This window comes from Hermetia illucens, chromosome 1 (genome assembly GCF_905115235.1).
Source record: "Hermetia illucens chromosome 1, iHerIll2.2.curated.20191125, whole genome shotgun sequence".
NCBI lineage: Eukaryota > Metazoa > Arthropoda > Insecta > Diptera > Stratiomyidae > Hermetia > Hermetia illucens.
Window position 1 is genome coordinate 37,024,430 of NC_051849.1, and position 15,342 is coordinate 37,039,771.

General features: G+C 42.3%; 2 protein-coding genes across 3 annotated transcripts; one reads left to right on the forward strand and one right to left on the reverse strand.

Moving 5' to 3' along the window:
• Positions 1 to 2,001: 2,001 nt before the first annotated feature.
• LOC119646609 lies at positions 2,002 to 8,651 on the reverse strand. The gene is made up of 3 exons (XM_038047110.1): positions 8,494 to 8,651; positions 2,513 to 2,974; positions 2,002 to 2,452 (listed from the first exon to the last, which is right to left on the reverse strand). The coding sequence occupies exons 1-3, from the start codon at positions 8,500 to 8,502 to the stop codon at positions 2,165 to 2,167; spliced, it is 759 nt and encodes a 252-aa protein (XP_037903038.1). The 5' UTR covers positions 8,503 to 8,651; the 3' UTR covers positions 2,002 to 2,164.
• An 82-nt stretch (positions 8,652 to 8,733) lies between these two features.
• LOC119646610 (probable U2 small nuclear ribonucleoprotein A') lies at positions 8,734 to 10,205 on the forward strand. Of its 2 annotated transcripts, none has more exons than XM_038047112.1 (6): positions 8,734 to 8,922; positions 8,984 to 9,131; positions 9,198 to 9,380; positions 9,608 to 9,783; positions 9,838 to 9,966; positions 10,038 to 10,205. In XM_038047112.1, exons 1-6 carry the CDS (start codon positions 8,841 to 8,843, stop codon positions 10,055 to 10,057), a joined length of 738 nt encoding a protein of 245 aa, XP_037903040.1. In that variant the 5' UTR covers positions 8,734 to 8,840; the 3' UTR covers positions 10,058 to 10,205. The 2 variants fall into 2 exon arrangements, with proteins under 2 accessions (XP_037903040.1, XP_037903039.1); XM_038047111.1 differs by having other exon boundaries at positions 8,735 to 8,922; positions 9,838 to 9,972.
• The last annotated feature ends 5,137 nt before the right edge of the window (positions 10,206 to 15,342 follow it).

Here is a 15,342-nt window from a genome sequence, read left to right on the forward strand (position 1 = left end):
CCGTTCTGCCATCTCCAGGATTCCTTTCGTTTCTTTGAAGTTTGGATGATGCATGTCCCATTCAAGTGCCCTGGCATTAAAGTCACCTTAGTAAGCTACAGCCATTTATTTCACTCACATTTACATTTGCAAGTTTACAAAGTTTTTTAGCTGCCTTGCTTAAACTATTTTTTGCTATTTCACTATCCAAAACATAGCAAATACTTCTCGGAAGACAATGGACATCCCCTTCTTTGCCAACATCTACAACGCTAGTTTTTTTCAATAGGACGTCAGCTTCACTTAGCATTTTTAGATTAATTCTACCCTTCCCAAATGGAAAATTGACGATATTTGCATCAATCTGTATAATGTCGTCTGAAAGAAATGTTGAATTTGACTGATTAATGCTTGATATTAATGATAGAATGTGTTCGCCATTTAGCTCGCTTACAGGTCTTAAACTAGACCATATAGGTTTCTCGTGCGGCGAGTTTGGCAATGAAATATACATTGAAATTTTACTACCCTCCTTAGAATTTTTCACGATTTCATTTACAACTTCGTTAAAGGTATTTCTAAGACCTTCCAAAATATTTTCCTCAGGATCTTTAAACTCATTCAGTCGGAAAATCATTTTTACTCCCATCACATTAAATTTCTTGAAATTTGTCACTTTTTTTGAAATTAGTTCGATTTTTTCTTTTAATTCTGAACCGACTTGATAATTTTGATTATTGCTATTAGTACGCGCATTCGTAACAGTAGTAGCTACACATATCGATGAAGTGGAAACTGCTGGTCTATTTGTACTATTGCTTATCGTTGAACAATCTGACAATTTTACACACTCATCTATAATTTTGAAAAATTTATGAAAAACCACGTCATCCTGATTTATTTTAAATTCCTTGGAACATTCAAGAAAAATCTTGAAAAATGAATCCTTTTCTTGCACTGTTATTGAAACTTTTTGTTTCTCCAAGTAACTAATAACAGTGTTCATCACCTCAAAGCAAAACTCTTTACCCAAAGCAACAGAATTTTGTAAGAGCTGAATTAAATTAAAAGTGAAAGACATTTTTAGAAAATTTTATTTTACTGGATGCTTCTTTTATTTTTGTTTCTGTTTTCTCCTAATCTATAGTATAGATTAGGATCTATTTCTCCTAATCTATACAATAATCTATACAATCCAGAGCAATAAAACAAGCTATATTAATTTCTTTTTTTTTTCAAGCTGGGCATTTTTTGTTTTGAGAGATCGATGTAATCGTCTCTCTTCTTTTAGCTTATTTATTTTCTTTAGAATTTCTGCTTTATTTCCCTTTTCGGCAATGGCTGCGACTCTGTACAAATCAGCCAACTCATGCCTTATTCTATGGTGAAGACCGGCTCGAAGGGGTTTCTCCTTAGCCTCTGCAAAAGCAGCTGGTTGCGTTGGAGGCTTTTGAAGGTTCCTTGCCCGGTACTCCTCAATGCCAATTGGCCTGGGACCCGCAGTTTTATCCTTGAGTGCTTCTTGGAGACTCATCTATATAAATAAATATTTTATATATATTTTTTTTTATTTTGAAAGAGCTGAAAAGCTCATTATCATTCGAATACCTTAGCTAATAAGCCCCAGATAGCAGCCTAATAAGTCGACATGATATGTGGCTGAATGCTTGTTCTTGTATGGTCATTTTTTATTTTCGCACCCAACTTCTAGGCGTTGCACTACGCTGCATGTTGATTTGTGTGATGCGGATCATGTTAGCCGCGTCTTAGCCGTTTTTGGCTCCCCTCGAAAGACCGAACACCGCCCGAGCACGCAGTATGTGCAACATTTTCGCCGGACGTGCCTCGATCCCTGGAGAGAATGCTCCTTTTCGTTGCAATTTCTCGCTTTGTGGCCTAGACCTGGATGAAGCGATCAAATTGGGAGCAGTAGTAGTGTTTCTAGCCTATTTTAGATAGAAATTTGAAAAATTCAGAAGATTCAGATTTTTTTTTGATTAAGCAAAACAATACCTTCTAATGTGTAAAAAACCGCATTTGAATTTTTTATTTTGAACAGGTGAGGCTACAGCAATATGTATGGAAAATGGTAGATAAACCTATGTTGGTACACTTGTATACTTCCTATCACGTAAATGCTTATTTTAAATAGACTGGAATTGCTAAGATTGATATCGCCTAGAATTCATTTAGAGTTATATCTCTCCAACAGCGAGGCGATATTATGAAAAGCCGCTCCCATTGCATTGAAACTATTCCCTAAAGCTCGAACATTTTCAGACAACTCTTCCATAAAGCTAACATCTTTGAAAATGCTTCCAAAATCATGGGTTCCTTTCTCATCCGTTCTTTCGCCATTGTTGGTTTCTTCCTTCGTGTTCAAGATTCTTTCTGTAGGTTCATTTGTAGATACTTTGATATCATGTTCGCTGATTGAATGTACGTTACTCCCCGGTGAATGGGGGTCTATTACCTGCAACAATCAAAGACCATGAAAGGATGAAAATTTTAGTTACAAACTAATCTCACTAACCATAGTTTCATATTCCGCGATATCCAGATCATCTTCCGAAGAATGGTGACTCTGAAGGTCGACACTTTCAGTTTTCATCACAACCGTTTCGATTGCTTGCTTTTGGACACCTTTCTCCCATACTTGTTGCCACATTTTCAAAAGGCTCAATTGGCCAATTAAAGTTAATATTCGTTGCTCAGTTTCAGTTGGCGGCCGGTCACATCGGCACTCGCCCGAAATAAAAGTTTTCGCACGGGTTTTTGTGTAGATGATAATATCATTCCAATATTTACCCCATTTTGAGGTGGTTTTCAATGCTCCGTCGAGTGAGTTGAGCTTGTGTGTCAATTCAATCCAAACTCTCTGTTTTGCTCGGTTATCAGTTCCATTGAGAATTCTAAGCGCCTGGGGATTTTCCTCGAAATATTCGACGATTACCTCTTTTTGGCGTTCGGACGCTTTCGGAGATCGAAGCCTGTTCTGAAAGAGGAGTTGCGTTGTCAAGTTATTGTCGATTATTGTACATGATAAAGCGGATCTTCTTTTCATCTTAACAGATTGCTTGCAACTCAACTTTTTTTTTATAATATCACAGGATAAGAAGATTCGGCAGATTGGCATTTCTATATAAGTTATCTGAGCAACAACATGACTGACCTAGAGGTTTGGCGGTGATATCAGGAACGAACTAGAACTGGGGACAGTGTTGGAAGATTTCAACAGATTCATTATTGACGCATATGAGGCGAGTTGTCCGGTCAAAACAGTATCAAGGGACGCACCCTTGTAATTCAGGAACTTATCCAGAATGAGAGTAGAGGCCGGAAAAAGTCTTCGAACAAGTGAAACAAACTAGGAATCAGCCATTAGAGAAGCAAAACGAAATGATTTCAGTAAATTCTAGCGCACTTGCAAACGTGTGGATGGCGATGTTTGGCCCCCAAAACCAAGCCAAACGTTTGTGGGGGTTTGGAGTTTGCAGCAAGTCCCAAGCGTGCGAAGCCGGCATATTGTTATAACCCGTAATCCCTTACATCCCGCTCCGCACGCTTGCCAGGAAGGACGAGCAAGCAACCCTGTACTATACTAGATTTGCCAAGGACATCAACCTATACCCCCGTGTGGTAGAGCAAAACGGACTGTGTTATTGCCGTAAGAACACGTCTCCTGGTAGATACAGGGCCCCCAACATTCGCCATTAACCGATTCAAAGTTGAGACTGCAGCTATAGCCTTGACTAATGGTGCTTTGATTTGCAGACGCATTATCCAACGCAAAAGATACCAAATAAATAGCTCTGTGTACGTTTTTGGATGCCAACATGACCCAAGGTTGTCCACAGGTTGGGATACTATCACCGCTAATGTGGATTGGAGTTGACGAACTCCTGAAAGAACTAACAAATACTCAAATAGTTGCCGATATTGTATTACTTGCAGAGTTACTAGTAACTGATGCAAGAGGGCGGGACTGCCCATCGACCCAACCATGGCCGTCGTAGTACCATTAAATAGAAAGCGCAAGCTTGACCACCTGAGAGAGGATTGCATGGCATAGAAGGAAACAGAGGCCAAACATTTGGGGGTCACACTAGACCAAAAGCTACCATTGACGATGCGATGATCGACAGGGGTAGGCGCCAACCTCTCAATCTCATTGTCCTGGGTTCGAATCTTCGTCGCCATAAATGCCTGTGTCGTCTTATGTTTGTTTAATTTTAAAAGAGCAAAAATATAGCTATACGAATCAGAACTCGTTTGTGGATTCGGGAAGAGCTTCATGGACATTACACTAAAAAAGGAAAAGGAAGAGTTGAGGGAACTATGCTGGGCGAATTTGCCAGGAATAGAACAGTCCAGGATGCTCATGGGTGCACATGAACTAAGCCTTGGCAGGGTTGAGAAAACATCACCTGAAGGAAAAAGGAAAAAGATTTTTTTACGGTGCAGGGTTTCGGAAACCCAGTAAAGACGAGTTTTGGGAGTGGGCAAGCGGAGTGGGAAACATTGCTGGTGTCACATCTAATTCTACAAAAGATAATAGTGGAGCGGAAATGAGATCCATAAAAGAACCTTTTCGTAAATGGTGGAAGCTTGAGAGCTCACGACCGAAGACAATGTGGGTAACATGAAATGACAAAATGACGAGAGCCAATTGTAAATAATAATTATTTCTACGGCTTCTACGGAAAGTGAAAGCAAATCCGCTGCTAATTACATCGCCCACGGGTAACTGTCCTGAGCACCGACTTGGAGCTTCTGAGAAACAGTCGGAGTCACTATCCATGTGCTCAGCTTGATATTGATGTTAACTGCATTTTCAGAATTTAGACAAAGCAGCGAATGTGAATCTAGCGCCGTCAATGCGTCAAACGACATCCGGTTCGGTGCCGCTGTCGGTAGAAACCATTCTTCCTAGACATACAAATTGATCATCGACTTGCCCATCGATGCATATAGGCAGAGTGCGATGATCTGTTAGAGTTAGGACCTTGGCTTTTTTGGTGTTTATCTTCAGTCTAACTCTACTCGTCTCTCTTTCCAAATCCAGAACCATTTGGTCATGGTGAGAAAGCAAACAGTATTCGAAGTGTTTGAGGAAGGATGTCATCGTCCATTGAACTCCTCCACGTCCTTCAGCCATGAAGAACGTCAGCGATAACTAGAAAAAATAATATCGGTGACAAGATACAACCTGGCGAACTCCGCTTTCGATCTCAAATTCCACGCAAACTTTACCTGGATACAGCACATCATATTTATTATTATTAGTTTCTCCGAAATGCCCCTCCTGCGAGGAAAACGACAGATACACTCTCTGTTGGTGATGTCGAAAGTATTCTCGAAATCGATAAAGAGCAGGTGAAGCGAAGATTTAAACTCCGCACATTGTTCCAAAATTATCCGTAGAGGGTTGATATGGTCAATGCAGGAGGACACTTCGGTACAGCACGTAACATTTTGCACCATTATATGTCACTCTGATAATAACAGATACATTCCCTGTTGACGCTATCGAAAGTTTTCTCGAAATCGATGAAGAGCAAGTGAAGAGAAGATCTATACTGCGCGCTATTCCTAAATGATCTGTAGGGTGTTAATGTGGTAAATGTAGGAAAATCCGGAGCGGAAACCAACCTGCTCTCTGTCGATCAAGCTTTTGAGATGTTCTTTGATGCATTCCAGGATTATTTTAGCCATTATCTTTGCAAGGGCAATGAGCACGGGTATATCCTTCCAAGCGCCACACTCAAAATGGGTCCCCTTCTTTGTAATATTAACGATCATTTCCTTCTTTCACTCTCTGGAAAAGGTTTCGGATTCCCAAGATTTCCATATGAGTGGAAATAGCAGATCAACAGTAACTGCAGATGCAGCGACAAATAACTCTGCATAAAACCCAGTGACTCTACTCTGTTTGAGTGCGCTGATTGTCGAAATGATTTCTCTTCTGCTGGGAGGAACAGTCCGTATCCGCATGTTACAGTGACTAGCCATTTCATCCACAGAAGGGGCAATCTCACCAGATATGATATGATTATATGATTAGTCATCGTGTTTTAAAAACGGCCGTTTAGGTCCTTCACAGAACCATCGAAAGATTGGCGACCACATACAAAAACCTTTGGTGATGCAGTATACATTTATGAAATCAAATCAATCAGTATACATTTCTGAAATCTGCGGCATTTTCCACTTCACTGACCGGCACAATAGCAATAGTACTACGCCAAACTTCTCGGGATTTCGGGCGGTATCAGAATTCGAGCGCGTCACGCTCACCATCATTTCCAGCGGTCAATAGAGCCTTCATTCCGCAGTCAGCCAAATCTTATGACGTCCCTTCGAAACGCGGCCGACGACCTGCCTAGCACCCAAGAAAATTTCATTTTCATGTTAGCCCAATGCTTGTCGATATTTGCAGGCGGATTACTCAGTATATCTGCCATCCAGCCAGCAAGATAGCTCTCCCACAAATGGTCGATATTGAACCTAGGAGGTCGCAGCTCTCCAACTCTGCGAGAAGTGGCGAGTGCAACACAGAATCATTAGATGGTGATCCCTTTCGAGACCGCTGTCAACGTCTCTTGTTATACACCTCCAGGAAGCAACTACTGCTGATTGCAAAGTGATCGATATGTTTGTTCATACGGTGTCGATTAGTTGAAACCCAACTGACTCTATGGCAGGCTCTGTGCTCAAACAATGTGCCACTAATGTCGAGACGGTGAAAGTTGCAAAAATCAACGAATCTCCTACTGTTTTCGGTCACCCAGACAGTCTTTTTCCATCACATGTCCAAACAAAGTGTTCTCCGATCCCACTTGGGCATTCAGACAATGTCACCTTTAGGAAGTCTCGCCTAAACTGCGTTTAATTGCTCATAGAAAGCATCCTTCTCCACTATATCGGAAGTCTCCGTTGGTACGTACCATTGTACAATTGTGATTCTCCTTAACCTGGATTGGAATCTTGCATGGTAAAGAGAATGCATCTTGGGGTGGCCGTCAAAAACAGCCCGACACAAGGTTTGCTTCTGCTACCACTTGGCTATCCCGAGTGCAAGAGCATATTGCTACTAGCGTGAAGGAACAGCAGTACTCTCCAGAGTCCCATATACTTACTTCACTTGAATCCAGAAGGTCCAGCTTATATCGTTGGAATTCCCACTTGAGGCGGAGAAAGCGAGCATTCTGAGAGCCCTCGCTACCGTTGTCGAAGGCGTGCACACTTTTCAGAAGCTAATCACAGGCCGCCGATAATCAGTCGTGTGTGCTCAGTCCCTATCCGAGAAGTTATTGACGTTTTGGTAGGAACAAAGTTTCAAAAATTGCAGGTAGCTAGCCCACAAATGTCTATCCCTTTTAGTCGTCTCTTATGACAAGAAGAGAAGACTTTGAGCGTATTCTGAAGCCCCACCTTCCACAGGATAAACCTTGTAGTAATGGGTCCAAAACATTGGATACTCATGGTTTGGCCATTTGATCAATTTTGACTTTAGTCCAAGCTGACCATTATTCTTGCTGAAAACGACGTTCAAGTCATGCTTCTGCAGATTTCCTTTTATCAGTAGGAAGATTTAGTTAAATTCCAGCACAAGTGACATTTTAGGCTGTTGGCCTCACGTAATCTTGGTGAGCGCTGGTCGCAGGCGAAAAACGAGACATAAGAATAATAGGACCAAAAGTTTGAATTCTCTCCACTGTTCAATGCTCATATGTTAGGAATATTAATTCTTGATTCAAAATAAGGGCATTGAGTTAGTCCGATCTTTGGTACTTCTTGAATGCTGCAATCCCTTGCCAGAACAGTGCTTCCCAAAGGAGCGATGTGAATACGTTACTTCATGGCAAATAAGTCACCTTTTCCAATGAGTTTATTTGATACCAGTATTTTAAAATCCAGCCAAGTTTCAAATTCATACTAAATTCTAACAGTTTGGTACTGAGGGTCATGGACATTTGTGTTCGGCTTCGTGCTGCCTCGCTGTTTTAAGCTTATCACTTGCGAAGCAAGTCTCATTGAAGATAAATTACGGAAAAAATAGGAACATTAAACAACGAAGAGACAATACGGATACCCCACACTCTCCAAAAGGAGTCAACAAGGGACATTCAAGAACCCTGACTCGCTTCACTTCTTCGTATCAGTACCAAATGAGAAGCTGCGCGCCTTTATATGTTGTTATGAAAGCCGCAATGCTTCCGTCCTAAACTTCCCTCCTGCGACCACTTATGTTGTCCACTTTCGCGAGAAGCCATCTGCTGCTAGCAGTTTAAATCAGACTATTGAAGCGCCAATTACATACTTCCAACCTATTACAATCGAACCCATATAAGTTGCAGCAGCCTTCGCATCACCAACTAACGCGATGGTCAATAAATAAAATACATAAATGGCACTAGGCGTCGTTTTCTCGCCATTGCTACATATTCCGTTAAATTCCACGTAGTTATTTGACTACTAACTCCAACGCTAGTGAGCTACGCGAAAGCTTACCTTCTTCATGTTTGAATTTCGGCAAGCTCCGTTAACATACAATTAAGTCCGTGAAAAGTTATCACAAGGCTATCGCCGCTCACCTCACCAGAAAACACTTCATTTCACTCGAGGAATCCCATGTCGTGACAATTATACGTGAATGCCTTTGTGACGTTTTTGATGCGAGTGCCCTCACATAGATGGTTCTGCAAGTGAGTGGTTTTCTGGTATATTTGAGTGGAATTCAGTTCAGTCGGAATAGACAGCAAAGAAGGTAGTGTAGGTTATGTTGGGTTATTGTCAAACAGAATAGGGTACCGTGCGGGTTATTTATTTGTTATTTGCTTGCTGTAGAAACTAGGAAAATGGTCAAGCTCACACCAGACATCATCAACCAATCCATGCAATATATAAACCCATGCAGAGACCGAGAGCTCGATCTAAGAGGTGAGTGCAACAAAACGTTAGAGTAATGCCGCCGGTAAACAATGAATTCTTAACCCTTCAGGCTACAAGATCCCGCAAATCGAGAATCTGGGTGCTACCCTTGATCAGTTCGATACTATCGACTTCTCAGATAACGACCTGAGAAAGCTGGACGGGTTCCCCTTCCTGCCTCGGTTGAAGTGTTTGCTGCTGAACAATAACAGGATAGTGTAAGGATGAGTCTAGGTTATAATTTCCCAACTGTTGTCCTACAGTCTGTTATTTTACTGTTACAGGCGAATAGATGATTACCTGCATGAGTCGGTCCCGAACCTAGAGTCAGTTATTCTAACCGGAAACAATATTCAAGAGCTAGGCGACTTGGAACCTCTCACACACCTGAAGAAGCTGGAAACATTGTGCCTTCTAGTCAATCCTGTCTCGACGAAACCATACTATCGAGAATATGTTGCTTATAAGTAAGTAGGGACTCATTTGATTAAGAATTGCAGACGAATCGAGGCTCCCTTTTGGAGAGTTGCTTATATTCTGTCATATTTGCGGGACTATATCCCTTGCTCGTTGACTTATGGATAACGCAACTTTGAAAACATACAGCAAGCTCCATCCAATGTTCCTGACTGGATGGAGCCGACCTAATGTAATATATGGAATAATACTTTATCTTCTTTTTATTATCTTCCAGATTCCCCAACCTTCGCCTGCTAGATTTCCGCAAAATCAAACAGCAACATCGAAAAGAAGCAATCGAGTTCTTCCGAAGCAAACGCGGCAAAGACATTCTCAAGGAAATAGCGAAAAGATCTAAAAGTGCAATTGTACCAGGTCAGGCGGCTCCAGGTTCTGAAAACAAAGGCAAGGGTAAGTGTTTGATGCTTTCAAATTTAGCTGGCGTCTAACGTTCCACATTTTTAGTGCAAGGCGCTTCGATGGATGATATCCAAAAGATACGAGAACTCATCAAAAAGGCTAACTCTCTACAGGAGGTAGAACGGTTGACGCGGATACTTCAGTCTGGACAAATACCAAGCGATTTGATCCAAGGTGCAGGTAGTTTTCCTGCTAATTTCGAAGGAAATTTATCAGTTTCATTGTTGTTTGAATTATTTTTTCAGATGAACCAATGGAGCATTGAAAGGACACAGGTAAGGCATTATAAATGAGTTGATTTCATCCAAGCCAATTCAATGATAAGAACAGATACTAAGCATGAAATCTTCATTCATAATGTCGAAAAGCGATGGGTTTTGAATTCTGTGAAATAAATTTGAATTTTTAGTAAACAAAAAATGTGTTTCACTGCAAACCAGACAATGCGAAATATTCTTTCCTCTGGCTCCCATGACTATTATCCTTAAAAAAATATACTATGCGTAGTAAGCGTAAACCAAATGATTTTTCATTGATAAATGATTAATGTTATGCGTTAGAATTTCTATGGGGCGCCTTCATACCAGAGTTGGGCAAAATCATAAACATGATTACCAATTTCATGATTCATCATCAGCAACGGCGCAACAAACGGTATCCGGTCTAGGCCTGCCTTAATAAGGAACTCCAGACATCCTGGTTTTGCGCCGAGGTCCACCAATTCGATATCCCTAAAATCTCTCTGGCGTCCTGACCTACCCCATGCTCCATCTTAGGCAGGGTCTGCGTCGTCTTCTTTTTCTACCATAGATATTGCTCTTATAGACTTTCCGGGCTAGATCAACCTCATCCTTACGGATTAAGTGACCCGCCCACCGTAACCATCCATCCTCACGTGGGGGGCCGAAAATTCTTCGGAGGAATCTTCTCTCGAACGCGGCCAAGAGTTCGCAATTCTTCTTGCTAAGAACCCAAGTCTCCGAGGGATACATGAGGACTGGCAAGATCATAGTCTTGTACAGTAAGAGCTTTGACCCTATGGTGAGACGTTTTGAGCGGAACAGTTTTTGTAAGCTGAAATAGGCTCTGTTGGCTGCCAACAACCGTGCGCGGATTTCATCATTGTAGATGTTACCGGTTGTGATTTTCGACCCTAGATAGGAGAAATTATCAACGATCTCAAAGTTGTAGTCGCCTATCCTTATTCTTCCTGTTTGAGCAGTGCGGTTTGATGTTGTTGGTTGTTTGGTTTGTGGTACTGACGTTGCCACCATATAATTTGTCTTGCCTTCATTGATGTGCAGCCCAAGATCTCGCTTCGATTGCCGCCTACTCGATCTGGATCTGGGATACTGAATTCTCTAATGGCCGTGTACAGTTTCATCCTGGCTATGCTATCATAGGCGGCTTTAGAGTCGATTAATAGATGGTGCAACTGTTGTCCATATTCCAACAGTTTTTCCATCGCTTGCCGCACAGAGAAAATCTGATCTGTTGCTGAATTGCGTGGAATGAAGCCTCTTTGTTATGGGCCTATGATGTTCTGGGCGTATGGGGCTATCCGACCTAGCAAGATAGTGGAGAATATCTTATAGATGTTACTCAGCAACGTGATACCTCTATAATTGCTGCACTGTGTGATATCTTCCTTTTTATGTATGAGACAGATAATGCCTCGTTGCCAATCGTCAGGCATTGATTCGCTGTCCCATATCTTGAGCACAAGTTGATGAACCACTTGGTGTAACTGGTCGCCTCCATATTTAACCAATTCGGCTGTAATTCCATCGGCTCCTGGCAACTTACGATTTTTTAGCCGATGAATTGCACGGACTATTTCTTCTATACTTGGTGGTGGCAGTATTTGTTCGTCGTCTTCAGTTGGCGGGAGCTCCAACTCGCCAATGTTCTGTTTGTTCAGTACCTCATCAAAGTACTCAACCCATCGCTCTAATATGCCCATTCTGTCGGAAATCAGATTTCCCTCTTTATCTCGGCAGGATGAGCATCGAGGTGTATAAGGCCTCATCCTGCTGACTTGTTGATAAAACTTGCGCACCTGCTGCGGTTGCTCCCTGTACTTTTGTAGTTCACAGACTTGTTGGTTCTCCCAGGCTTCCTTTCTCCGTCTGTGAAATCGCTTCTCCGCTCGACGGAGTTCATGATAAGTCTCTGCGCGTGCCCGCGTTCTTTGAGAATGCAACATTACTCGGTATGCGGCATTCTTCCGTTCCGTTGCTAGCTTACATTCATCGTCAAGCCAGCCGCTTCGACTCCTCTTGCGGCTGGCGCCAAGTATGATTGTGGCCGTATCAATGATAACGTTCTTCAGGTGGTTGTAAAGATCATTTGTTAATGCTTCATCTCCAGGGTCTCTGTTGACTGCGGTTATTGCGGCATCCATTTCCCTCTTATATGCGTTGCGGAGGGCTGTGTTGTGGATGGCTCAGCGTTAACTTTCACCTGATTGTCAGAGGGGATTCTGTACAGTAAGAGGATTCTGGGTGGTGTTGTTATTCGAGCTCTGAGCACCATGCCAACGAGATAGTGATCCGAGTCTACATTGGCCCCCCTATATGTTCTGACATTCATCAAGGCTGAGAGGTGGCGGGGTTCGATCAACACGTGGTCAATTTTGTTGAAAGTGGTAACGTCTGGAGAGGCCCACATATATTTGTGGACTACTTTCCGGGCTAGGTATTTCCAATAACCATTTCGTGTGACACTGCTAATTGAATGATCCGTAGTCCGTTATCATTTGTATTTTCGTGTAAGCTATGGGAGCCAACGTATCGCCTGAATGCGGGCTCCTTCCCTACTTGGCTGTTATATCTGGGACAGGCTTCAAGGGTTCGTTCTACTGCCTCGTAGAAAGTATCCTTCTCCGACTCTGCAGTCTCCTCTGTAGGGGTGTGAACGTTTATGAGACTTATATTTCTAAATTTGCCTCGCAAGCACAGAGTGCATCTGAGTGACATTATGCGGTGTTTCCAACGATTAATTAATTGAAATAATAAAAACTTGTTGTTTCTTTTTCGTTGGTGTGGATATTTATTCTTGCAAATATCGATATTTCGGGAACCACTTGTTCCCTTTATCAGTGCTAACAAGTTTGCCCCAGCGAAATATCGGTATTTGCAAGAATAAATATCCACACCAACGAAAAAGAAACAACAAGTTTTTATTATTTCAACAGAGTGCATAGCCGATCGTTTATGTTTTCAAAGCCGATAACAGTAGGTTTCATTTTTTGGTTGACTAAGAAACCTACTCCTAGCACATGGTTTACTGGATGCCCACTATAATACATGGTGTAGCGACTCTTCTCCCGGAAACCGGTCCCTGTCCAACGCATCTCCTGTAACGCTGTTACATCAGCCCTATATTGGGACAGGGTATCGGCTAGTTGCTCAGCAGCTCTCTGTACAGGGAGCGCACATTCCATGAGAAAATGCGCAAACCGTTATTGCGAGGCTCCTGTCGTGGCTTCTTAACAAGTTGTTTTCCGTGAAGGGTTGTCAGCCCTGCCCAACCCCCAACCTGGAGGACCAGTTGGTACATTTTGTCTCCTTTCATTCCCCTTTTTAAGCGCGGGAGATTCGCCTTCATCCTTCTTCGTCTGAAGTTTTTCATGAAGAAAGAACTCCCAGCGATCACCACGTGGAGGTGGAGATAGGGTTTGGTAGTAGCTGCTGGTGTTGGTTCAGCAGGCGTTTCCCAAGTTTTATGCTCCACCGTGGGTACCAATCCACGTTTCGCCCTGGGACCTATACTACCCTTTGACCACCATTGATTATGATCGTAATTATAATCCTGCATTTTCAGATGCGATTGCCTTATCTCGTTGTTTAATAAAGTGTATATTTGTATGACTTTCAGCTGAGATGAGTTTGAAGAAATGCTATTAAGGATGCTTTTCGATGCTTGGTGATTTTGATGACTTCGTTTAGTGTGGAGTAAACGATATTTCTCATCAGTAATAAGGGACCGCTAGATAGAATAGGATATGTAATCACATAAGAGGCGACTTCTGAACCGTGCTTGCAAAAGTAATAAGAACAAAGACTGGTTAAATTTCAGGAACCCACAGCGTCAATATAAGAGGCTCGTTAGGTGTTCGAAACGAAACTCCTTTAGAGCGTACTGCGAGGAACCGGAAGGCGAAAGACTTCAAGGCTGTGCAGAGTCCTAAAAAGGCATGAGTCGGTCAAGTTGGACTCTCTTAGAAAAGCCGACGGTACTTTCACGAGCTCCAGAATGGATTCAGTACAGACCCTCCTGGAAATACACCATCCGGCAGAACGGGTGAGAGAAGTGGCAGGGGGATAGTTGATGGTTCTTGCAACCCCTTCAACACGCAAGTGCCGCAATAGGAACTGGAACACTGCGAAAGCGGTTGTTACCCATGAAAAGCTGAGAGTTGCCATACTGTTGTGGCGCAGCGGGGTTAACAACATTCCAAATTTATTTCGAATGTTGTCAATTCGATTGACAGTCGCCACCATCGGTGTTCTCCATGACGGAGCAGGCCGTGATTTGAAAAAAATAATTGAATTTGAAAAATGAATTTAGTATGATGTCAATTTTAAGAAAGAGAGTATACACAAAGTTTTTAGTTCCTCTTCCATTTTTTATGTGATAAAGTTATTTACATTCTAAAATCAAATAAAGTTTTATGATTGATTTTCTTTTGTGGTTTTAACGCAAAAGCAACAAGTTTGTAGAGTTTATTAAAGAGTTGACGAAATCTAGAAGCGTGGTCCGATCGAAACCATATTTATCGCTACCAAGCTGTACTCCTGAAGAAAAGGTTTGACGAATCGAGTTGCATTGAAGTCTTGCGGGAAGCTCAAGATTTCCTCGAACGAGTTGCATTGAAGACTTTCAAGATTTCCTCGAGCCAGTTGAATTGAAATCGTGCGAAAAGTTCAAGATTTCCTCGAGCGAGTTGCATTGAAGACTTACGGAAAACTCAAGATTCTCTCGAAAAGCTCTTTGCTGAGACGGAGGGGTTCATGTGTACAGTTCAGGATGGTGTGGTCACCGCCCGAGCTTATAAGAAGCTAATCATGAAAGAGCGGGTGGAGAGCGACCAGTGCAGAATGTGTGGTTCGGCGTTAGAGACGTTGGACCATCTCATTTCTGGCTGTACTGTTATGGCGCCGGTGCAATACATCACCAGGCATAATGCTGTATGTAAGGTTATCCATCAAAACCTTGCATACAAGCATGGGCTCATCACGGGAACACGTCCGGTTTACCAATATGAGCCGCAAGCAGTATTTGATAGTTCTGCTTACAGCATGTATTGGGATCGGCAAGTCCTGACTGATCGCTATACTACACATAACAAGCCTGACGTACTGTTAGTTGACAAGACGAGACGCTCCGCGTATATTATTGATGTTGCTATCCCCGATAATAGCAACATTGAACAAAAATACGTGGAGAAGAAGGTGAACTATGAGCCATTGGCTCGGGAAATCAAAGAAATTTGTCGTCTCGAGCGGGTGGTTGTAGTTCCCATAATATTGTCAGCTGCAGGTATTG

Excerpts from the sequence above, each read along its gene's own strand:
- LOC119646609 (XM_038047110.1), bottom strand. Across the intron at positions 2,453-2,512 it reads TCGCGGAATATGAAACTATG|GTAATAGACCCCCATTCACC; the intron begins GTTAGTGAGATT and ends TGATTGTTGCAG.
- LOC119646610 (XM_038047111.1), top strand. The coding sequence starts at position 8,841 with ATGGTCAAGCTCACACCAGACATCATCAACCAATCCATGCAATATATA. Across the intron at positions 9,381-9,607 it reads CGAGAATATGTTGCTTATAA|ATTCCCCAACCTTCGCCTGC; the intron begins GTAAGTAGGGAC and ends ATTATCTTCCAG. Across the intron at positions 9,973-10,037 it reads CGATTTGATCCAAGGTGCAG|ATGAACCAATGGAGCATTGA; the intron begins GTAGTTTTCCTG and ends TTATTTTTTCAG.